A 20,835-nucleotide genomic window follows, 5' to 3' on the forward strand; every position below is an offset into this window, starting at 1 on the left:
TACTGTGAGATCATGACCTGAGCTTAAGTTGGATGCTTAACCGACTGAGCTACCCAGGTACCCTGAGATAAGTTTTTAAAATATTTGTGAATGGGGGGTGGGGCCAAGATGGCGGAAGAGCATGGACGTTTTGTGTGTGTCTCTCATCCATGAAATACAGCCAGGCCAACATGAAACCATCCTACACACCTAGAACACTGATCGGAGGAGTAACACAACAATCTGCACAACCTGAACCACAGAATTCAGCAGAAATTTACTCCAAAAGAAAGAGCATGAAGAAACGACAGCCAGGGATTTCACCAACACAGATACAAGCAAGATGTCTGAACCAGAATTTAAAATCACAATAATAAGAATATTAGCTGGGGTCGAAAATAGATTAGAATCCCTTTCTGCAGAGATAAAAGAAGTAAAAAGTAGCCAGAATGAAATTAAAGATACTATAACTGAGCTGCAATCACGGATGGATGCAGTGGCAGCAAGGATGGACAAGGCAGAACAGAGAATCCGCGATATAGAGGACAAACTTATAGAGAATAACGAAGCAGAAAAAAAAGAGGGAGATTAAGGCAAAAGAGCACGACTTAAGCATTAGAGAAACCAGTGACTCATTAAAAAGGAACAACAGCAGAATCATAGGGGCCCCAGAAGTGGAAGAGAGAGATATAGGTGTATTAGGGTTATGTGAGCAAATCATAGCGGAAAACATTTACGAATCCTGGGAAAGACACAGAGATCAAAATCCAGGAAGCACAGAGGACCCCCCCATTAGATTCAGCAAAAACCGACCATCAACAAGGCATATCATCGTCAAATTCACAAAGTACTCAGGCAAGGAGAGAATCATGAAAGCAGGAAGGGAAAAAAAAAAAAAGTTCCCTGACCTAAAAGGGAAGAGAGATCAGGTTTGCAGCAGACCTATCCACAGAAACTTGACAGGCCAAAAGCAGTGGCGGGATATATTCAGTGTGCTGAATCAGAAAAATATGCAGAGGCGCCTGGGTGGCTCAGTTGGTTAGGCGTCCGATTTTGGCTCTCGTCATGATATTGCGGTATGTGAGAGCCCCATGCCGGGCTCTGACAGCTCAGAACCTGGAGCCTGCTTCAGATTCAGTGTCTCCCTCTCTCTCTGCCCCTCCTCTGCTCATGCTCTGTCTCACTGTCTCTGTCTCTCTCTCTCTGTCAAAAATAAATAAACATTAAATAAATAAAATAAAAAAATAAATGCAGCCAAGAATTCTTTATCCAGCAAGGCTGTCACTCAAATTCGGAGACAGAAAAAGTTTCCCAGACAAACAAAAATTAAAGGAATTTGTGACCACTACACCAGCCCTGCAAGAAATTTTAAGGGGGACTTTCTAAGGGAAGAAAAGTTGAACAAATATATATATACATACACACATATATACATATACATATATATATATACCAAAAGCAACAAAGATTAGAAAGCAGAGATCACCACCAGAAACTCCAAGTGTACAAGCATCATAATGGCAATAAATTCATATCTTTCAGTACTCACTCTACATGTCAGTGGCCTCAATGCTCCAATCAAAAGGCATAGGGTAACAGAATGGATAAGAAAACAAGGTCCATCTATATGCTGTTTACAGGAGACCTAGTTTAGACCTAAAGACACCTTCAGATTGAAAATAAGGGGATGGAGAACCATCTATCATGCTAATGGTCAACCAAAGAAAGGTAGAATAGCCATACTTATATCAGACAATCTAGACTTTAAAATAAAGACTGCATCAAGGGATGCAGAAGGGCATTATGTCATAATCCAGGTGTCTATCCACCAAGAAGACCTAACAATTGTAAATATTTATGCGCCAAATGTGACAGCACCCAAATATGTAAATCCATTAATCACAAACATAAACAAAGTCGTCGATAGTAATACCATAATAGTAGGAGACTTCAACACCCCACTCACAGCAATGGACAGATCATCTAATAAAAAAAAAAAAAAAAAAAACAAGGGAACAATGGCTTTGAATGACACACTGGACCAGATGGACTTAACAGATATATTCAGAACATTTCATCCTAAACCAGCAAAATATACTTTCTTCTCCAGTGCACATGGAACATTCTCCAGAATAGACCATATACTGGGACATAAATCAGCCCTAAGTAAGTACAAAATGATTGAGAGCATACCGTGCATATTTTCAGACCATAACACTATGAAACTCGAAATCAACTACAAGAAAATATTGGGAAAGGTAACACATACTTGGAGACTGAAGAACATCCTACTAAAGAATGAATGGGCCAACCAAGCAGTTAAAGAGGAAATGGAAAAATATATGGATGTCAATGAAAGGGATAACACCACAACCCCAAACCACTGGGACACAACAAAGTCGGTTATAAGAGGAAAATATATAGCAATCCAGGCCTTCCTAAAGAAGGAAGAAAGATCTCAGATACACAACCTAACCTTACGCCTTAAGGAGCTGGAAAAAGAACAGCAAATAAAACCCAAACCAGCAGAAGGCAGGAAATAATAAAGATTACAGCAGAAATTAATGCTATCGAAACAAACAAACAAACAAACAAACAAAAAACAGAAAAATACCAGTAGAACAGATCAATCAAGCCAGAGTCTGGTGCCTTGAAAGAATTTTCAAAATTGATAAACCACTAGCCAGTCTGGTCAAAGAAGAAAAAAGGAAAGGACATAAATAAGTAAAATCAGAATGAAAGAGGAGAGATCACAACCAACACAGCAGAAATAAAAACAATAATAAGGGAATAGTATGAGCAATTTGCCAATAAAATGGGTCATCTGGAAGAAATGGACAAATTCCTAGAAACATATACACTACCAACACTGAAACAGGAAGAAATAGAAAATTTGAACAGACCCATAACCAGTAAGGACATCGAATTAGTAATCAAAAATCTGCCAAAAAACGAGGCCAGGGCCAGATGGCTTTCCAGGGGGGATTTCTACCAAACATATAAGGAAGAGTTAGCACCTATTCTCTTGAAACTGTTCCAAAAGATAGAAATGGAAGGAAAACTTGCAAACTCTTTCTATGAAGCCAGCATTACCTTGATTCGAAAACCAGAGACCCCACTACAAAGGAGAACTATAGACAACTTTCCCTGAGGAACATGGATGCAAATATTCTCAACAAGATATTAGCCAACCGGATCCAACAATACATGAAAAGTATTACTCACCACGACCAAGCAGGATTTATACCTGGGATGTGGGGCAGGTTCCATATCTGCAAAACAATTAACGTGATTCATCACATCAATAAAAGAAAGGGCAAGAACCATATAACCCTCTCAATGGATGCAGAGAAAGCATTTGACAAAATACAGCACCCTTTCTTGATAAAAAGCCTCAAGAAAGTAGGGAGAGAAGGAGCATACCTCTAGATCATAATGCTAATATCATCCTCAGTGGGGAAAAATGGGAGCTTCCCCTCTAAGGTCAGGAACAAGACAGGGATGTCCACTCTCACTACTGTTACTCAACATAGTATTGGGAGTCTTAGCCTCTGCAATCAGACAACACAAAGAAATAAAAGGCATCCAAATCAGCCAGGAGGAGGTCAAACTTTCCCTCTTTGCAGATGACACGATGCTCTATATGGAAAACCCGAAAGATGCCACACAAAACTGCTAGAATGGATTCCTGAATTCGGTAAATTTGCAGGATATGAAATCAATGCGCAGAAATCGCATTCCTATACACCAACATGAAGCAACAGAAAGAGAAATCAAGAAATCGATCCCATTTACAGTTGCACAAAAAGCCACACAATACCTAGGAATAAATCTAACTGTAGATTGCTTTGGGTAGTAACGACATTTTAACAATATTTGTTCTTCCTATCCAGGAGCATGGAATATTTTGCCATTTTTTTGTGTCTTCTTCAATTTCTTTCATAAGCTTTCTGTGGTTTTCAGTATATACATTTTTCACCTCTTTGGTTAGATTCTATTTCTTCCTGTTTCAGTGTTGGTAGTGTATATGTTTCTAGGAATTTGTCCATTTCTTCCAGATGACCCATTTTATTGGCAAATTGCTCATACTATTCCCTTATTATTGTTTTTATTTCTGCTGTGTTGGTTGTGATCTCTCCTCTTTCATTCTGATTTTACTTATTTATGTCCTTTCCTTTTTTCTTCTTTGACCAGACTGGCTAGTGGTTTATCAATTTTGAAAATTCTTTCAAGGCACCAGACTCTGGCTTGATTGATCTGTTCTACTGGTATTTTTCTGTTTTTTGTTTGTTTGTTTGTTTGTTTGTTTCGATAGCATTAATTTCTGCTGTAATCTTTATTATTTCCTGCCTTCTGCTGGTTTGGGTTTTATTTGCTGTTCTTTTTCCAGCTCCTTAAGGCGTAAGGTTAGGTTGTGTATCTGAGATCTTTCTTCCTTCTTTAGGAAGGCCTGGATTGCTATATATTTTCCTCTTATAACCGACTTTGTTGTGTCCCAGTGGTTTGGGGTTGTGGTGTTATCCCTTTCATTGACATCCATATATTTTTCCATTTCCTCTTTAACTGCTTGGTTGGCCCATTCATTCTTTAGTAGGATGTTCTTCAGTCTCCAAGTATGTGTTACCTTTCCCAATATTTTCTTGTAGTTGATTTCGAGTTTCATAGTGTTATGGTCTGAAAATATGCACGGTATGCTCTCAATCATTTTGTACTTACTTAGGGCTGATTTATGTCCCAGTATATGGTCTATTCTGGAGAATGTTCCATGTGCACTGGAGAAGAAAGTATATTTTGCTGGTTTAGGATGAAATGTTCTGAATATATCTGTTAAGTCCATCTGGTCCAGTGTGTCATTCAAAGCCATTGTTCCCTTGTTTTTTTTTTTTTTTTATTAGATGATCTGTCCATTGCTGTGAGTGGGGTGTTGAAGTCTCCTACTATTATGGTATTACTATCGACGACTTTGTTTATGTTTGTGATTAATGGATTTACATATTTGGGTGCTGTCACATTTGGCGCATAAATATTTACAATTGTTAGGTCTTCTTGGTGGATAGACACCTGGATTATGACATAATGCCCTTCTGCATCCCTTGATGCAGTCTTTATTTTAAAGTCTAGATTGTCTGATATAAGTATGGCTATTCTACCTTTCTTTGGTTGACCATTAGCATGATAGATGGTTCTCCATCCCCTTATTTTCAATCTGAAGGTGTCTTTAGGTCTAAACTAGGTCTCCTGTAAACAGCATATAGATGGACCTTGTTTTCTTATCCATTCTGTTACCCTATGCCTTTTGATTGGAGCATTGAGGCCACTGACATGTAGAGTGAGTACTGAAAGATATGAATTTATTGCCATTATGATGCTTGTACACTTGGAGTTTCTGGTGGTGATCTCTGCTTTCTAATCTTTGTTGCTTTTGGTATATATATATATGTATATGTATATATGTGTGTATGTATATATATATTTGTTCAACTTTTCTTCCCTTAGAAAGTCCCCCTTAAAATTTCTTGCAGGGCTGGTGTAGTGGTCACAAATTCCTTTAATTTTTGTTTGTCTGGGAAACTTTTTCTGTCTCCGAATTTGAGTGACAGCCTTGCTGGATAAAGAATTCTTGGCTGCATTTATTTTTTTATTTTATTTATTTAATGTTTATTTATTTTTGACAGAGAGAGAGAGACAGAGACAGTGAGACAGAGCATGAGCAGAGGAGGGGCAGAGAGAGAGGGAGACACTGAATCTGAAGCAGGCTCCAGGTTCTGAGCTGTCAGAGCCCGGCATGGGGCTCTCACATACCGCAATATCATGACGAGAGCCAAAATCGGACGCCTAACCAACTGAGCCACCCAGGCGCCTCTGCATATTTTTCTGATTCAGCACACTGAATATATCCCGCCACTGCTTTTGGCCTGTCAAGTTTCTGTGGATAGGTCTGCTGCAAACCTGATCTCTCTTCCCTTTTAGGTCAGGGAACTTTTTTTTTTTTTCCCTTCCTGCTTTCATGATTCTCTCCTTGCCTGAGTACTTTGTGAATTTGACGATGATATGCCTTGTTGATGGTCGGTTTTTGCTGAATCTAATGGGGGGGTCCTCTGTGCTTCCTGGATTTTGATCTCTGTGTCTTTCCCAGGATTCGTAAATGTTTTCCGCTATGATTTGCTCACATAACCCTAATACACCTATATCTCTCTCTTCCACTTCTGGGGCCCCTATGATTCTGCTGTTGTTCCTTTTTAATGAGTCACTGGTTTCTCTAATGCTTAAGTCGTGCTCTTTTGCCTTAATCTCCCTCTTTTTTTTCTGCTTCGTTATTCTCTATAAGTTTGTCCTCTATATCGCGGATTCTCTGTTCTGCCTTGTCCATCCTTGCTGCCACTGCATCCATCCGTGATTGCAGCTCAGTTATAGTATCTTTAATTTCATTCTGGCTACTTTTTACTTCTTTTATCTCTGCAGAAAGGGATTCTAATCTATTTTCGACCCCAGCTAATATTCTTATTATTGTGATTTTAAATTCTGGTTCAGACATCTTGCTTGTATCTGTGTTGGTGAAATCCCTGGCTGTCGTTTCTTCATGCTCTTTCTTTTGGAGTAAATTTCTGCTGAATTCTGTGGTTCAGGTTGTGCAGATTGTTGTGTTACTCCTCCGATCAGTGTTCTAGGTGTGTAGGATGGTTTCATGTTGGCCTGGCTGTATTTCATGGATGAGAGACACACACAAAACGTCCATGCTCTTCCGCCATCTTGGCCCCACCCCCCATTCACAAATATTTTAAAAACTTATCTCAGGGTACCTGGGTAGCTCAGTCGGTTAAGCATCCAACTTAAGCTCAGGTCATGATCTCACAGTATGTGTGTTTAAGCACCATGTGGGGTTCTCATTGGGCTCGCCACTGTCAGCGCAGAGTTTGCTTCAGATCCTGTCTCCCTCTCTCTCTGACCCTCCCCTGCTGACTTGCTTGGTCTCTCTCAAAAATAAACAGTTAAAAAAATTATCTCAATAGGGGCGCCTGGGTGGCACAGTCGGTTAAGCGTCCGACTTCAGCCAGGTCACTATCTCGCGGTCCGTGAGTTCGAGCCCCGCATCGGGCTCTGGGCTGATGGCTCAGAGCCTGGAGCCTGTTTCCGATTCTGTGTCTCCCTCTCTCTCTGCCCCTCCCCCGTTCATGCTCTGTCTCTCTCTGTCCCAAAAATAAATAAACGTTGAAAAAAAATTAAAAAAAAATTATCTCAATAGATGTGAAATAAACATCTTTTCACATTCAATATTCATTCATGACAGAACTTAGAAAACTAGTATTATAAGGGAACTTCCTTAATATACTTGTAGCAGAAAGACCCTAAGTGACCCCATAATATCTGCCCTTGAGTATTGTCACCTTTTCTTTATAATTATGTTAAGATCTGTGACTTGACTCTAGCTTTTAGAATATGGCACATGTAAAGGAATGTTGCAGACATTATTCAGTTAATTCAGAGTCAATCAAAAGAGGATCATGCTAGGCAAACCTGATCTAATCATGTGAATACACTTCAAGGGGGACTGAGCCTTCTCTGAAGTGACATTCTCCTTGCTGGCCTCCTAAACTAGGCGGCCGTATTGAGGAAGTCTACGTGGCCAAGAACAAGGAACAGCCTTGCTCTAGGCTGAATATTTGTGTCCCCACTCACCCAAATTCATGTGTTAACTCTTAATGTTCAACGTGATAGTATTTAGAAGTGGGGGATTTGGGAAATGAAGTCACGAAGGTGGAGCCCTCATGAATGGGATTAGTGCCCTTACAAAGGAGGGCTGTGAGAGCTTCCTTGGCCCTGCACCAAGCAGGAAGACCAGCGTCCATGAACCAGGAAGCAGGCCGTTGCTGTACACTGAATCTGCCAGTGCCTTCATTTTGGACTTCCCAGCCTCCAGAAGGGTGAAAAATAAAACTTTCTTTTTATAAGCCTATGGTATTTTGTTAGAGCAGCCCAAAAGCACTAAGACAAGTGTCTGGGAACGCTTAGGACCCAAGCCTCCAACTAGCCAATTAGCAAAGGGCTGTGGAAATGAGTCCAGTCATACAGTCACAAGGAAATTCTCTTAAAAACAAACTCAATGGGCTTGGAAGCAGATTCTTCCCCGTTGAAGTGCCCAAATGGGGAAGCACAGTCTAGGGGACACCTTGGCTACAGCCTTGTGAGAACCTGAACAAAGGACTCAGCTAAGCCATTGCTTAGCTTCTGACCCATAAAAATGTGAGATCAATGCGTGGGGCTTTAAGACACTGTGTTGATGGTGATCTGTTGTAAACGGCAAGAGCAAACTAAGAGACTAATAAAAGACATCCACTTTTAAAAACCCCACTATCTACATAGTTACAGAAAACTACTTTTACATGTTGCAATTTCAAGAAGACATGAACGCTCACTATCCTCACATTTACTCAACGTCATTCTTGTAGTAGGAAAGAAAAAAAAAATGAAAGGTCTAGGAATTGGGAAAAAAATGCCACTATTTATAGATTATATGTCACTGCATGTACCAAATCCAAAAGAATCTGCAGACAAAACACTCGAGTAAGAAACAATATATTGTGGGGAATAAGCTTAGATAATTAAAAGACTAGTTCTTTGGAAAAATCAGTATAAGAAATTTCTTTCCTTACAAACTGTTGGCCGATTCGATGCAATTCCAATGAGAAACGGCTTTGGAGAGCTTGCCAAGTTGATTATAAAAGACCTGTAGAGCCCTTCCTTCCTTTCCTCTTTATCATCCCCGATATTTTAGTTCCCAGTCCTAGAAACAGAGGCATGGAGTTGTGGGGGTCCAGAGTGAGGTGTTGGAGCTTAGAATGGGGAAGGCATTACGTGTAGGACAGTCACCCTGCACAGTGTTGGAGCTCAAGTGAGAGCATCCCCGAAAGGTGAATGGTATAGAATAATGAAGTATCACAGACTGAACAGGGTAGGGAGGCATCTGCACAGGGGAAGAATAGCCCAGCATGGGTTTTCAGAACCTGCAGGGGGGCAAATCATCTGCAGAAGAGGTGGCCTGGCACAGGGTGTCTGAGAAAGGAGATATTTTACATGTCTCAAAGTACTTCCCCATAAAATAATAATTGGAAAGTGGAAAGTTAACATTCCAGGCGAGAAACCTGGCAGATACTACCTCCGGTGGCCAACATTAACATCATCAGTATGGGGACAATTCAAAATTGTAGGTCACATGATAGGATGCGAAGAGTAGGTTGTAGTGATACTCTTGCTCAACAGGTATGGTCTGAATTTTACCATAAGGAAACCTAAGAAAAATCCACAATGAAAGACATTCCACGTTACTGGAATTTAGTCGTCAAAAGGTTAAAAGTCTTGAAAGTCAAGGAAAAACAAAGGAACTGTTCTAGAGTGAAAGAGACTAAGACATACAACTGAATTCAATACATGGCTCTGAACAGGACCTTCCGTGGTATAACGTATACTACAGATAAGTGACCAAACGTAAAAAGAATTATGAGGAATAAATGATAGAATTATACTGAACATTTGAACAAAAGAGTTTTAATGGGTGCACTGACTACACACAGATTTTTTTTTTCAGTACTGGAAATGTAATTTCTTTCATAATTTTCTTCATGGTATTTTTTTCTGTAGCTTACTTTATTTTAAGAATAGAGTATGATATATATATATATATATATATACACAAAAGATTATTGGTAGTAGTAGTGGTTAAGTCTTTGGGGGTCAAAAGTTGTTCATGGCTTTTTGACTGTGGGGGGCGGGGTCAGAGCCCTTAACACCATTGTTTAAGAGTCGAGTGTATTAGAGTTCATGTTCTTATTGTGAAGGTTGTATGGTAGTTATGTGGAATGTACTGACTTGTAGGATTTAAATGCTACAGGAATCAGGCATCCCATTAGCAAATGGCTCTGGGGCGGGGGGGGGAGTTCTTTTTCTTTTTCCTCTCTAATTTTTCTTTTCTCTAACTTTGTTTCTAAAAAGCAATTCGAAAATTAATTAATTAATTAATTAAAAAGTGAAAAGCCTTAGGCAAATCTTATTTCTCCATGTGGAAAGAGCTACAAATCAGTGTTTACAATTAAAATTATAGATAGGTTCTATGGCACTCTAAAAAAATTGTAATACGTATAAACATTGGCAATAGCCATAGCAGGAATACATCTAAATAATGTCTAAATCTTTAGGCCCACATATAGTCATAAAAATTGGAAAATACAAAAAGCCATCCATGAACACTACTGAAGTGTTAATGACAACTTGGTTGTTTGGGTGCTGTTCAAACCGCTGTTAGTGGAGCAGTCTGATGTATGTAAAACCCTCTAGTGCTGGTTTCCACGTACAAAATGTGCTTAAAAGTTAATGAGTTTCCAAAAAACATAGTTTAAAATATTATAAAGATTTTCATTACACACATATGATACAAAAACATTTTCCTTTAATCAAGACTTTGCCATAGTAGTGTGTTCAATTGGGAAACAATGAACATGTTTGGTAAGAATCCAGTAAATTTTTTCTATTTATTATTCAAATCATATAATTTCTGTTCAAAATCTGTACATATTCTCGTGACGCTTTCCATACTGGATCTTGATTTAGAATTGAATCATCAGTAGATACTAAAGGATTTCTACAGGATCCTCATTCAAATTTGGTAGCATCTGAAAAGGAAAAGAAAGAATTATCTTCTTTCTCCAAAATAATTTTCACTACAACTGATGAAAAAAAAAAGAAGAAGAAAAGAAAAGAAAAGAAAAAGAAAAGAAAAGAAAAAGAAAAAAACAAAGTTGTGGCCTTTATGAGGGTTAAGAAAAATGAAAAATACCTACGTACAACTGCAATATGAAACCCAAGGTTAGTATTAAATATATTTTGCTCAGGGTTGCACACTGAACTAATTGCTATTGTGGATAAATGTCAGAGTTTCTGGTTTCTTCATTACAAGGTGAAATTACAAGATGAGGACACAGTCCACCCTGAACAATCATAAACTATAAACGGAAACATCAAACAGGCATTTCCAAACAGAGCCAAGTATACAGATGTAAGTGACAGGTATAAAACACAGCACTACTGGAACATATGGAAGGGACATCCCAGTTTTGTGTCAATATTGTCTGTTCTTTGGTGAAGGTGATATGTCAGCTGATACCTGAAGGACAAGGAAAAAGTATGCTAGGTAGAGGGAAGAAGCACATACAAAGAGCTAGAAGTGAGGAAGAACACTCGTGCAATTATGGGTAGTTTAGTTTGACAAGGTGCTAGAGCAAAGCAGCAGAGTAGGGCAAAGAGTGAGAGACAAGGCTGAATGATCTGGCAAGAAGCAAACTGATTTGGGTGTTTTCATTCCATGCTAAGGAACTTGAAGTTTTACCCAAGGGCAAAAGCAATGACAAAATCAATGAGTGATGATTGAAACCCATTACCTGTCAATGACAGCTATATGACCTCTAATTACTTAACCAAGCATTACTAAGACGACTTTGGCATTTTGGGTCTTCTATCACTAGCAGAAACAACAATTTGATAAAGCACACCTTTTCTGAGACTTGTGCAGGTTGACAGTTCCATAGGGATGGCACCAGTGAAGGAAGATTGTCGCCAGAAATAATAACAGATATATAGACTTAGGGAGATTGAAAAAACTTCTTTCACGTTAATTTATTTTTGAGAGAGAGGCAAACCACAAGCGGGCAGGGGCACAGAGAGAGGGAGACACAGAATCTGAAGCAGGCTCCAGGCTCCGAGCTTTCAGCACAGAGCCCTCTGTGGGGCCTGAACCCACCTGAGCTGAAATCAGTCGCCCAACCGACTGAACCACCTGCTTGCCCCTAGACTTGTGGGAGATTTTAAAAGAGCTATGACACATGAGGACTAAATGAGGAAGAAGTGTGTTCTTCATTATGCTCATGCTTTTACATTTTTTATTAGAGATGTACAAAAAATTGTGAATGTAGTATCTATTATCCAAACAATGGAAAGGGATGCCATTTACTATTTATAGTTTGTTTCAGAAATCAATGATATCTAACTTCATACATTTTGGCAACATACCTTCTTCTAGTGCTCTGGTTATTCTTTCCTCCAACTCCTGCCGCATCTGAAATAAGCCAAATATTATTTAGAATGTGTAAGGTAAACAAAAGACATGGTAGGGATTATATATAGCTTAGGACATGTGGTCTTGAAATAATACTTGTAGAGATTAAACCAAAGTTAGGGATTGCTTAAACAGAAAAACTATCACATGAATAAAAGAAATTCCTACCTATTTTATTTTAGTTTTAGATAACGGAGAACAGATACATACATACACGCGCACACACACACACACACACATATATATGTATACATATATATACATATATACGTGTGTGTGTATACGTATATATAATATGTGTATGTTATATATATAATATATTTAGTGTATTATATTAATATATAATATGTGTACATTATATATATATATTATGCTATTTATGTGAGTCTGATAAAAAGCACAATTAATATTGATCTATTGAACATGTATAATCTCTGAAACGTGATGTTGGATCTTACTGGGACAAAAAAGTTTAAACAAGAATCATATTGTATGCTGAATTATTACCTGGAAATGATTAGAAATACTGCCATTTATGAAAGTTTAATCAGTTTTTTACCTTAATAAGTTGTTCCTTAAAGTGGGCTTTCCATTTTTTCACTTGTAGAAAAACAAAATTTGAAGGAATGCTTTTTGCTGTTAATTTTTCAGGACTGACTCTTAAATACATATAAAATGAAGAGAGTGGGACTGTCTTACTGTCATGTGGAAATTCTACTGGCAAAAATTGAGTAAAAATGTTTTGCCATCTGTATTATGACTAAAACACTTATTTCCTTTCATATCCACACAAAGATTTCAGAAAATCTCTTTGAAGAAAGGAAAAATAGGGGGTTCCAACAGTTTCCAAACTTAGCTTCTGATTTATAACTTTCTCCATTAGCGATAAGGAAAACAATATACAATTTTCAATTGTAACTTTGTTTCCTTTCTCCAAATTAGGACCAAGTTTTGAAACACTTGACTTATTAAAGTTATGGTTATCCACTTATGAAATGTGTATGAATATTTCCAACTACAGGTGACCCATGAATAACGCAGGGGTGGGGTACAGTCAAAAACCTGTATATAATTTTTCATCCCCCCAAAACTTAATTACTAATAGTCTACTCTTGACCGTAAGCCTTACCGGTAAAATAAACAGTCGATTCATACATGTTTTGTACAGTAGAATAAGCTAGGGCAAAAAATGACATTGAGAAAAACGGAAGGAAGAGGAAATACACTTAGAGTACTGTAGAGTATCCAAAAATAATCCATGTGTAAGTAAAGTAGACCCACACAGTTCAAAACCATGTTGGTCAAAGGTCAACTGTATATTACAACTGTTCCTGTCTAGAATGTACTTATTTAGATCTTTCTTAGACAAGGTAGCCTCTCCCTGAATGCCCCAAACGAGCTCCAAAGTAGTGTACAGGACATAATCAACACTGTGGTGATAAGGATTCCAATGTCTTTACAAATTTAGGTGTGAGGACAAATGTTTTGGCTGACATGCTTCCCAATATTTTCAGAGACTGTTTTCCCTAATACCTTTTTTTTAATTGAAGTATAGTTGGCATACAATGTTACACTAGTTTTTCAGTATACAAATTCAGATTGGACAATGGGATACACTATGCTATGCTTGCTACCGTACATGTAGTTACCCTCTGTCACCATACAACATTAATACAATATTATTGACGACATTCCATATGCTGTATTCTTCATTCCTGTGACTTATTTACTTTACAACTGGAATTTGTACCTCTTACTCCCCTTCATCTATTTTGCCCATACCTCTCTACCCACCGCACCTCTAGCAACCACCAATTTGTCCTCTGTAGTTATGATTCTGTTTGTTCACTTGTTTTGTTTTTTTTATATTCCACATGTAAGTGAAATCAGATGTTATTTATTTGTCTTTCTGCGATTTATTTCACCTCGCATAATACCCTCTACGTCTATCAATGTTGTCACAAATGGCAAGATCTCATTCTTTTTGATAGCTGAGCTATATTTCATTGTATACATATTACACATTGTCTTTATCCGTTCATCTCTCCATGGACACTTAGTTTGCTTCCCTATTTTGGTTATCGCAAACAATATTTCCATAAACATAGGGATGCATACAGCTTTTCAAATTAGTGTTTTCATTTTCTTTGGGTAAATACGCAGCAGTGGAATTAATGAATATCTATTTTTAAGTTTTTGAGGAACCATAACACTTTTTTGACAATAGCATTATATTCAGGCCTTATAAAATGAATGGGACAACATGACTATACCAGACTTATAAAACTAATTACTCAATACCAGATGATGGGGGAAGGCTGTATTCAAACAATTTTATATTACCATTAATAAATACGATATAAGATATAAACCACGTTTTTTATATGACGTGACTTAAGGAGCTACCAAGGTAATGTTGCATCTTTTCCCCAAAAGCTCTTTTCCTAAATATTTACCTCTGTGACCTTTATGTTTATATCTAGGTAAAAACTGTGTTTCGATAGTGAAAATAGCTTTCAAGTCCATGAATAAGAACACATGTGTACTTTTGTGTATGCCTTTCCATTGATCAGAAATATAAGAGGGTGAGAAAATTATACACAGAATAACTATATCTCAGCAAATTTTAATTCAAAGAACATTTTTAAAGGATTTTTAATTAGAAGGATTTTCCCATTAACTGTTAACATACAAATATGGCCCATAGAAATCTAAGGTTCGGTTGGGGACACTGCAGGATTGAGGGACAAGGAAGTCACAGGCGTAGTCTCCATCTCTCCTTTAGTTAGACAGCTCTACTTCTCTCTGTTTTACACAATACAGTTTAATGCAAAAAAAAAAAAACTACGTTCTATTGTTTGAAAAAAAATTATTTTGAAGATATAAATGTCACTAATTTAGTCAAAATCCCGAATTTTGCGTAATAGACAAAAAGGGCTCAGAGAGAGTGTACCTTGCCTGAGATCATGAAACCAACTAGATGCAGACCAGGAATACACTTGTGGTCTTACCAAGCCTACAGTTCTATGCCAGTTACTTCCTCATAGTCAGGAAAAATACGTGTATTTTAAGTATAATTCAGAGAAAATGAATACATAAAACTTTGCCATGTGGCTCAGTAATGCTTAGGTATGAGGCACACAATAGTAGCTCTCTAAATTACAAATTTTAAAGTCATGAATGAAAATAAAGGAACAGAAATTATGTTAACTCCTTTTAGTAGCCGTCAATTTTTAAGCACAACTTTTTTAATTTTTTTTTTAAATTTTTTTTAATGTTTATTTATTTTTGAGACAGAGAAAGAGCATGAACGGGGGAGGGTCAGAGAGAGGGAGACACAGAATCTGAAACAGGCTCCAGGCTCTGAGCTGTCAGCACCGAGCCCGATGCGGGGCTCAAACTCACGGACCGCAAGATCATGACCTGAGCCAAAGTCGGCCGTTTAACCGACTGAGGCACCCAGGCACCCCAAGCACAACTTTTTTAAGCCACAGGACAGAGAACTTGAAAGAGAAGATCTTTAGGTGAAGCAAGCAAGCTGAAACTGAGGAAATTCTTCCTGAAAGCATTATTTATTCCTTCCAAAGAAAATTTGTTTTATCAAAATCAATCAACAAATGAGTGAACCCATGGTGTGGTTATTTATAGCAAAATTTAAAACCCAACACAGATTTCTCTTTCCCTTCTAGCATGCTTCTGTCTAACCTCTCATCATTCGTTGTATGTACAAAAGACACACTTCACTTTATTTATAATTTAAATCCAGTCGGAAATTATAGGTGAACCTTCACTTCTCACATGTGGACTTATCTCTGTCTCCCTCCCGAGGGGAAGGGAGACTTACCTAACAGGTGAATTTGGGAGAAGGAGCTAAGCAATGCTTCTGTGTTTCTGGATCTCCTCTTTGAAAAGATGTGCCTGCCCACAGTAACATGAATTTGGGTCTGCTCTCAGCTCTGTGGTAAGCACCCAGCCCCCGGGGTGGGGGTCAAGCATCTGTTTCCTCAATTTACAACTGTGTGGGGAAGTGCCCAATTTGGGAGGAATCCCAAAGTGGCTAACATAACCTAAATCATATCCTCCAGTTTGTTAGTGTTTATTAGTAATAAAGCTACTAAGTTTCTCTCCAACTCCCTGTCTCCTGTGTTCTGAATTTAGAAAGAGAAGAGCAGGGTTACTTGCTGCCTACCCAGTGTCACCTGTCACAGCTCCACCGAGAAAAATGACTAGACAGCACTTACAGAAACATTCTCTTCTTCCTTGACTTCATAATTAATGTACATTGTTCAAAAGCATCGCTCGCTCGAAAGAGAGAAAAAGTTGAAAGGAACCATTTTAGGAACAAACATAGAAAGCCAGACAAACTGAGGACACAGAGGAGTACATTCCAAATGAAAGAACATGACAAAACCTAAGAAAAAAAAAAACTAAGTGAAACAGAGATAAGTAATGTACCTCATAAAGAGTTCAAGGTAACGGTCATAAAGATGCTCAGTGAACTCGGGAGAAGAAAGAATGGATCCAGTGATAACATCAGAAGGAGATAGAAAATATAAAAAAGAACCAACCAGAGCTGAAGGATACAATAACAGAAATGACAAATACACTAGAGGGAATCAACAGCAGATAAGAAGATGCAGAAGAACAGATCAACAATTTGCAAGACAGGGTAGTAGAAATCATTCAAGTGAAAAAACAAAAAGAAAAAAGAATTTTAAAAATGAGGCTAGGTTAAGGGACTTGTGCGACAACATTCAGTGTAATAATACTTGCATTCAAGGGGTTCCAGAAAAAGAAAAGACAAAGGGGCAAAGAACTCATTTGAAGAAATAAAAGCTTCATTTTAAAAATTCAAATATTTGCTTGATTTAGCTATTTGTAAAATGCTCTACAATCACTCATCAAGATATTTTATAAAAATGGAAACAAAGGTGGTATAAGTCAAAAAAAAGGAAAAAGAAAAAAGAGTGACATAAATAAGAAAGCAATTAAAGATGTATTCTCATGTAAGAAAATAGCACCACTTTTAACTTAAAAGAGAAATTAACCTTTTTAGTGTTACAAGTTGATTTAATTCATAAAAAGGACTTACCATGGATTCTTTTTTTTTCTTTTTTTTTAGAGTAGCCTCCATGCTTAGCATAGAGCCCAATGCAGGACTTGAACTCATGACCCTGAGATCAAAACCTGAGCTGAGATCAAGAGTTAGACGCTGAACTGACTGAGCCACCCAGGCACCCTCATGGATTCTTTTAAATAGTAAACATTCATATGTCGTTAAGGGTTTGGAGGATGATCATTCACTGACATACAGGGGCGGACAGACTGGATTATAGCAAAACTTTCAAATGTTAATGAACCACTGCCAACTGAAAATAAGTCTAAGCATCTAAGTGTACCCGTGGTTACCAGGCAATAACATTTACTTTCTAAAATCAAATTTAAATGAAAGCTTTTCAAGAAATTTAAAATGGGTAAGTTTAGTTATATTTACTGAATACAGTTAATGCTAGGTGTCTCTTGTGGCACACCTGGGTGGCTCAGTTGTTTTTAGTGTCCAAATCTTGATTTTGACTCAGGTCATGATCTCATGGTTTTGAGACTGAGCCCCACATTCGGCTCTGTGCTGAGCATGAAACCTGCTTGGGATTCTCTTTCTCCCTCTCCTTTTGCCCCTCCCCGGCATGCACTCACTCATTCTCTCACTGAAACAAAATAAAAATAAGTATCTCTTAGAAATGAGAGATCAAGGGACTAATATATATATATATATATATATATATATATATAATATATTAATATATTAATATTATATAATTAACATTATATATTAATGTTAATATTATATTAAATATTATATATTATATATTATAATATATTATATTTTATTATATTAAAATTATATTAATATTATATGAATATATTATATATATTATATATATATATATAAAATTTACCTCAGTTCTTTCTTAGCACATATAATGCTGACTTTTATCTCGTATGTGCTAGTTACTTAAACAACTCAGAATTTTGCCAAATTAAAAGAACAACATCAGATATCTGAAACCCAAACTAAACAGATAATATAACTAACCTTCCACAAGGAAGCCTCCCTGTCGTCATATGACGGCCGTGGGTTTAAGGTAGGAATCACTAAGTTTCCTCTTGGAGTAAGGTTTCCATTGAGCACTAAATTATTTTCAAAATGTCCACAATAAGGTGGTTCCAGGCCTGGGCTCATAGTAAGGGTCCTGAGTAAAGTTTGGTGCTGCTGTCTCTCCACAAGAAAATTTGTATTGCTCTCTGACAGTCTCTCCTTAGCCCTGTGAAGATTAAAAAACACAAATACATTTTCTTTTTCCCTAAATCATTCCTAAATGACATACATTTTTTTTTTAGGTTTCCATAATAGTAAATAGCATTTGCCATTGAACAGTGTTTTAACACTGAACATGTGACGGAGCACACCTAGTATCTAAAATTATACTTTTAAAATTGTTCTAAAGAAATACTTGTGTTTCCAGGGGCATTCCTAACTAACAATTCAAGTTAGGGAAGGGAGAGAAGTGGCTATCAGTGATGTACATGGGTTAACAAATAATACTTGCTGTCTTCTGGAATGGCTGTACTGACAGGATCCTTTAGGATGCCATTATATATACATACTTATATTTAGTAAACCTGTTTACAGATGTAAAACTAAACCATCCCTCAAAGACATTTTCAAGCGTTTGCTTTCACCACTCTTGTACATTTCACTCATTATCTCAAAGAAACTGAGCATTTGACACTGAGGAATCATTGAGACCAACAATCTCTAGGGGAGATAGTAGATGACAGACGTGTGATCAGAAAGAACTAAAACAGCTACCGAGGCAATTAGCTCATAACAGTTACCAAGGCACTGGAGGCAGAATCTGCCCTTTCTGTCTTCAGTCTTCCACATGCCTCCCTCCCACCATGGTGCTCTTTTAGCCACTTTGGGAATTATACTACCCTTCAGCCCTGTGTGAGTCTTTCTGTATTTCACCTGGATGCCTTTATGTAAAGTAGAAAAAAGCATAAAGGATAGTTTTTCTCAAGGCCCACTCTAGTAATCATACCAAAGGTCACAATCAAGAGAATAAATGTACCAAGCTGCCAGGATGAGTAGTAGTAGTACTTGGCCTTTTAGGTTAAAGATGTAATCTTCCAAAAAGAAACTCACCGACATTTCTATTTAGGGTAATTCTGACAAGCAATTTTATAATAATACGCTTCTAAATGAGAAAGCTTCGAACAATGCACTTAAAGACTAGCAGATCTGATCAATGGAAAATATACGGGGGGGGGGGTGCGGGGGGGGGGGGGGGAAGAGGTCCTGTAAAACTGAAAAAAAAGAAGAGGGATGCAAACTGTCCTGGACTAACATTTCAAAGGTAAGTTCACTTAGAAACCTCATTTTCCAAAATAACACGATCTAGTTGGCTTTCACTTCCTACTCATCTCATGATCTTGGCTCCACAGAAATTATGCTTTAGAGGCAAATTAATGAGCTAAATTTCTTGTCTATGATTCTGTTTTGACTTACCTGTTCAGCTTGTTTCTCAAGGACGTTGTAAGTTTTAATTCTTCTAGGTAGAGTTGCCTGTAGGTTTCCAACTCTGTTTTAGTAGAATCTGGAGAAGTCTTCATTGTAGAGACCTGAGATTCCAGATCTTTAATTCTAAGTTCCATTTGATTTCTCATTGAAGCATGGTTATTTTCTCTTAACTGGTCCAAGTTTTGTCGAGCTGCTGCTTGTGCCTAATGAAAAAAAAATTAACACGATAGTTTCAAAATAGGTATAATCTGAATAATTAATTATACCTGTTTCCTTTAGTTCTGAGTCAATGTTTCAGAGAGAAATTTTAAATGAAAAAAAGCTCAAGTGTACAATATCTATCATCAATGTCAACTGAATTAAACATGATTTATAAAATTAAAGTTCAAACATTCCTGTATTAGTATTCACGCAATCTGATAATTCAAATAATAGAATCAATGAGAAAATTTTAAAGGTCAACAATAAACTTAAGAATAATCCAAGTACAGTGCAATTTTGAAATCATAATTTTTCTTTTCCTCTTCATAGTGAGACTAGTTGTTTAAATCATCATTTTTTCTTATCCTCTCGATTTAGTAGGAATAATGATGAAAACTGAAATCTTTAAAGGGTGGAACAAATGCCTCCAGAAATCTACAAACTACCATAAAGCAAGTAGAGGAAACCCCTACAATACATCTATCCAAAATGTAATTTCCAGTAAAATGAGTTAAAGCACATTACAGATCAATCAATTAACCTGTAAAAACAGGTTGACTTCGTGTAATTTTTCTACTATGTCCAGTCGTGCTCTTTCTTCAATCTCCTGTTTATACTGCTCCACTTGACTGCGTTGTACCATATTCATTTCCATAAATTGTTTCAATTTTACTACTTCTTGCTGTAACTTCTTGTTGTTGCTCTCTAGTTTTTCACATTCTTCTTTGAAAGCTTTCATTGATAATGACTCTTGAAGAACTTGATTTTTTGCATCCAGGTGTAGATATTTTGAAGATGTAGTTTCCAGTTCTGTTGTAAGGACATCAGCCTGCATGAATAAAGCACTATAGTTTGGAAGGGAATGAAAAGAGTCTAACTCAAAACTACTATGAACATTTTTTTTTCAGATTTTAAGTAATCTCTACACCCAGTGTGAGGCTCACAATCTCAAGATCAAGAGTAACTGAGC

General features: G+C 37.3%; 1 protein-coding gene across 2 annotated transcripts in view; it reads right to left on the reverse strand.

Annotated features, from left to right (window-relative positions):
* Window positions 1-10,400: 10,400 nt before the first annotated feature.
* LOC122478363 (ankyrin repeat domain-containing protein 26-like) overlaps window positions 10,401-20,835 on the reverse strand; it is a 30,173-nt gene continuing 19,738 nt past the window's right edge. For both annotated transcript variants that reach the window (XM_043572005.1, XM_043572006.1), the window contains 5 exons: window positions 20,407-20,694; window positions 19,653-19,867; window positions 18,177-18,405; window positions 12,037-12,082; window positions 10,401-10,643 (listed from right to left, as the gene is read on the reverse strand). In XM_043572005.1, coding sequence (XP_043427940.1) covers window positions 10,624-10,643; window positions 12,037-12,082; window positions 18,177-18,405; window positions 19,653-19,867; window positions 20,407-20,694 — 798 coding nt within the window. In that variant the 3' untranslated portion in view covers window positions 10,401-10,623. The remainder of the gene's footprint in view (window positions 10,644-12,036; window positions 12,083-18,176; window positions 18,406-19,652; window positions 19,868-20,406; window positions 20,695-20,835) is intronic.

Source organism: Prionailurus bengalensis, unplaced genomic scaffold (assembly GCF_016509475.1).
Source record: "Prionailurus bengalensis isolate Pbe53 unplaced genomic scaffold, Fcat_Pben_1.1_paternal_pri Un_scaffold_55, whole genome shotgun sequence".
Classification (NCBI taxonomy): domain Eukaryota; kingdom Metazoa; phylum Chordata; class Mammalia; order Carnivora; family Felidae; genus Prionailurus; species Prionailurus bengalensis.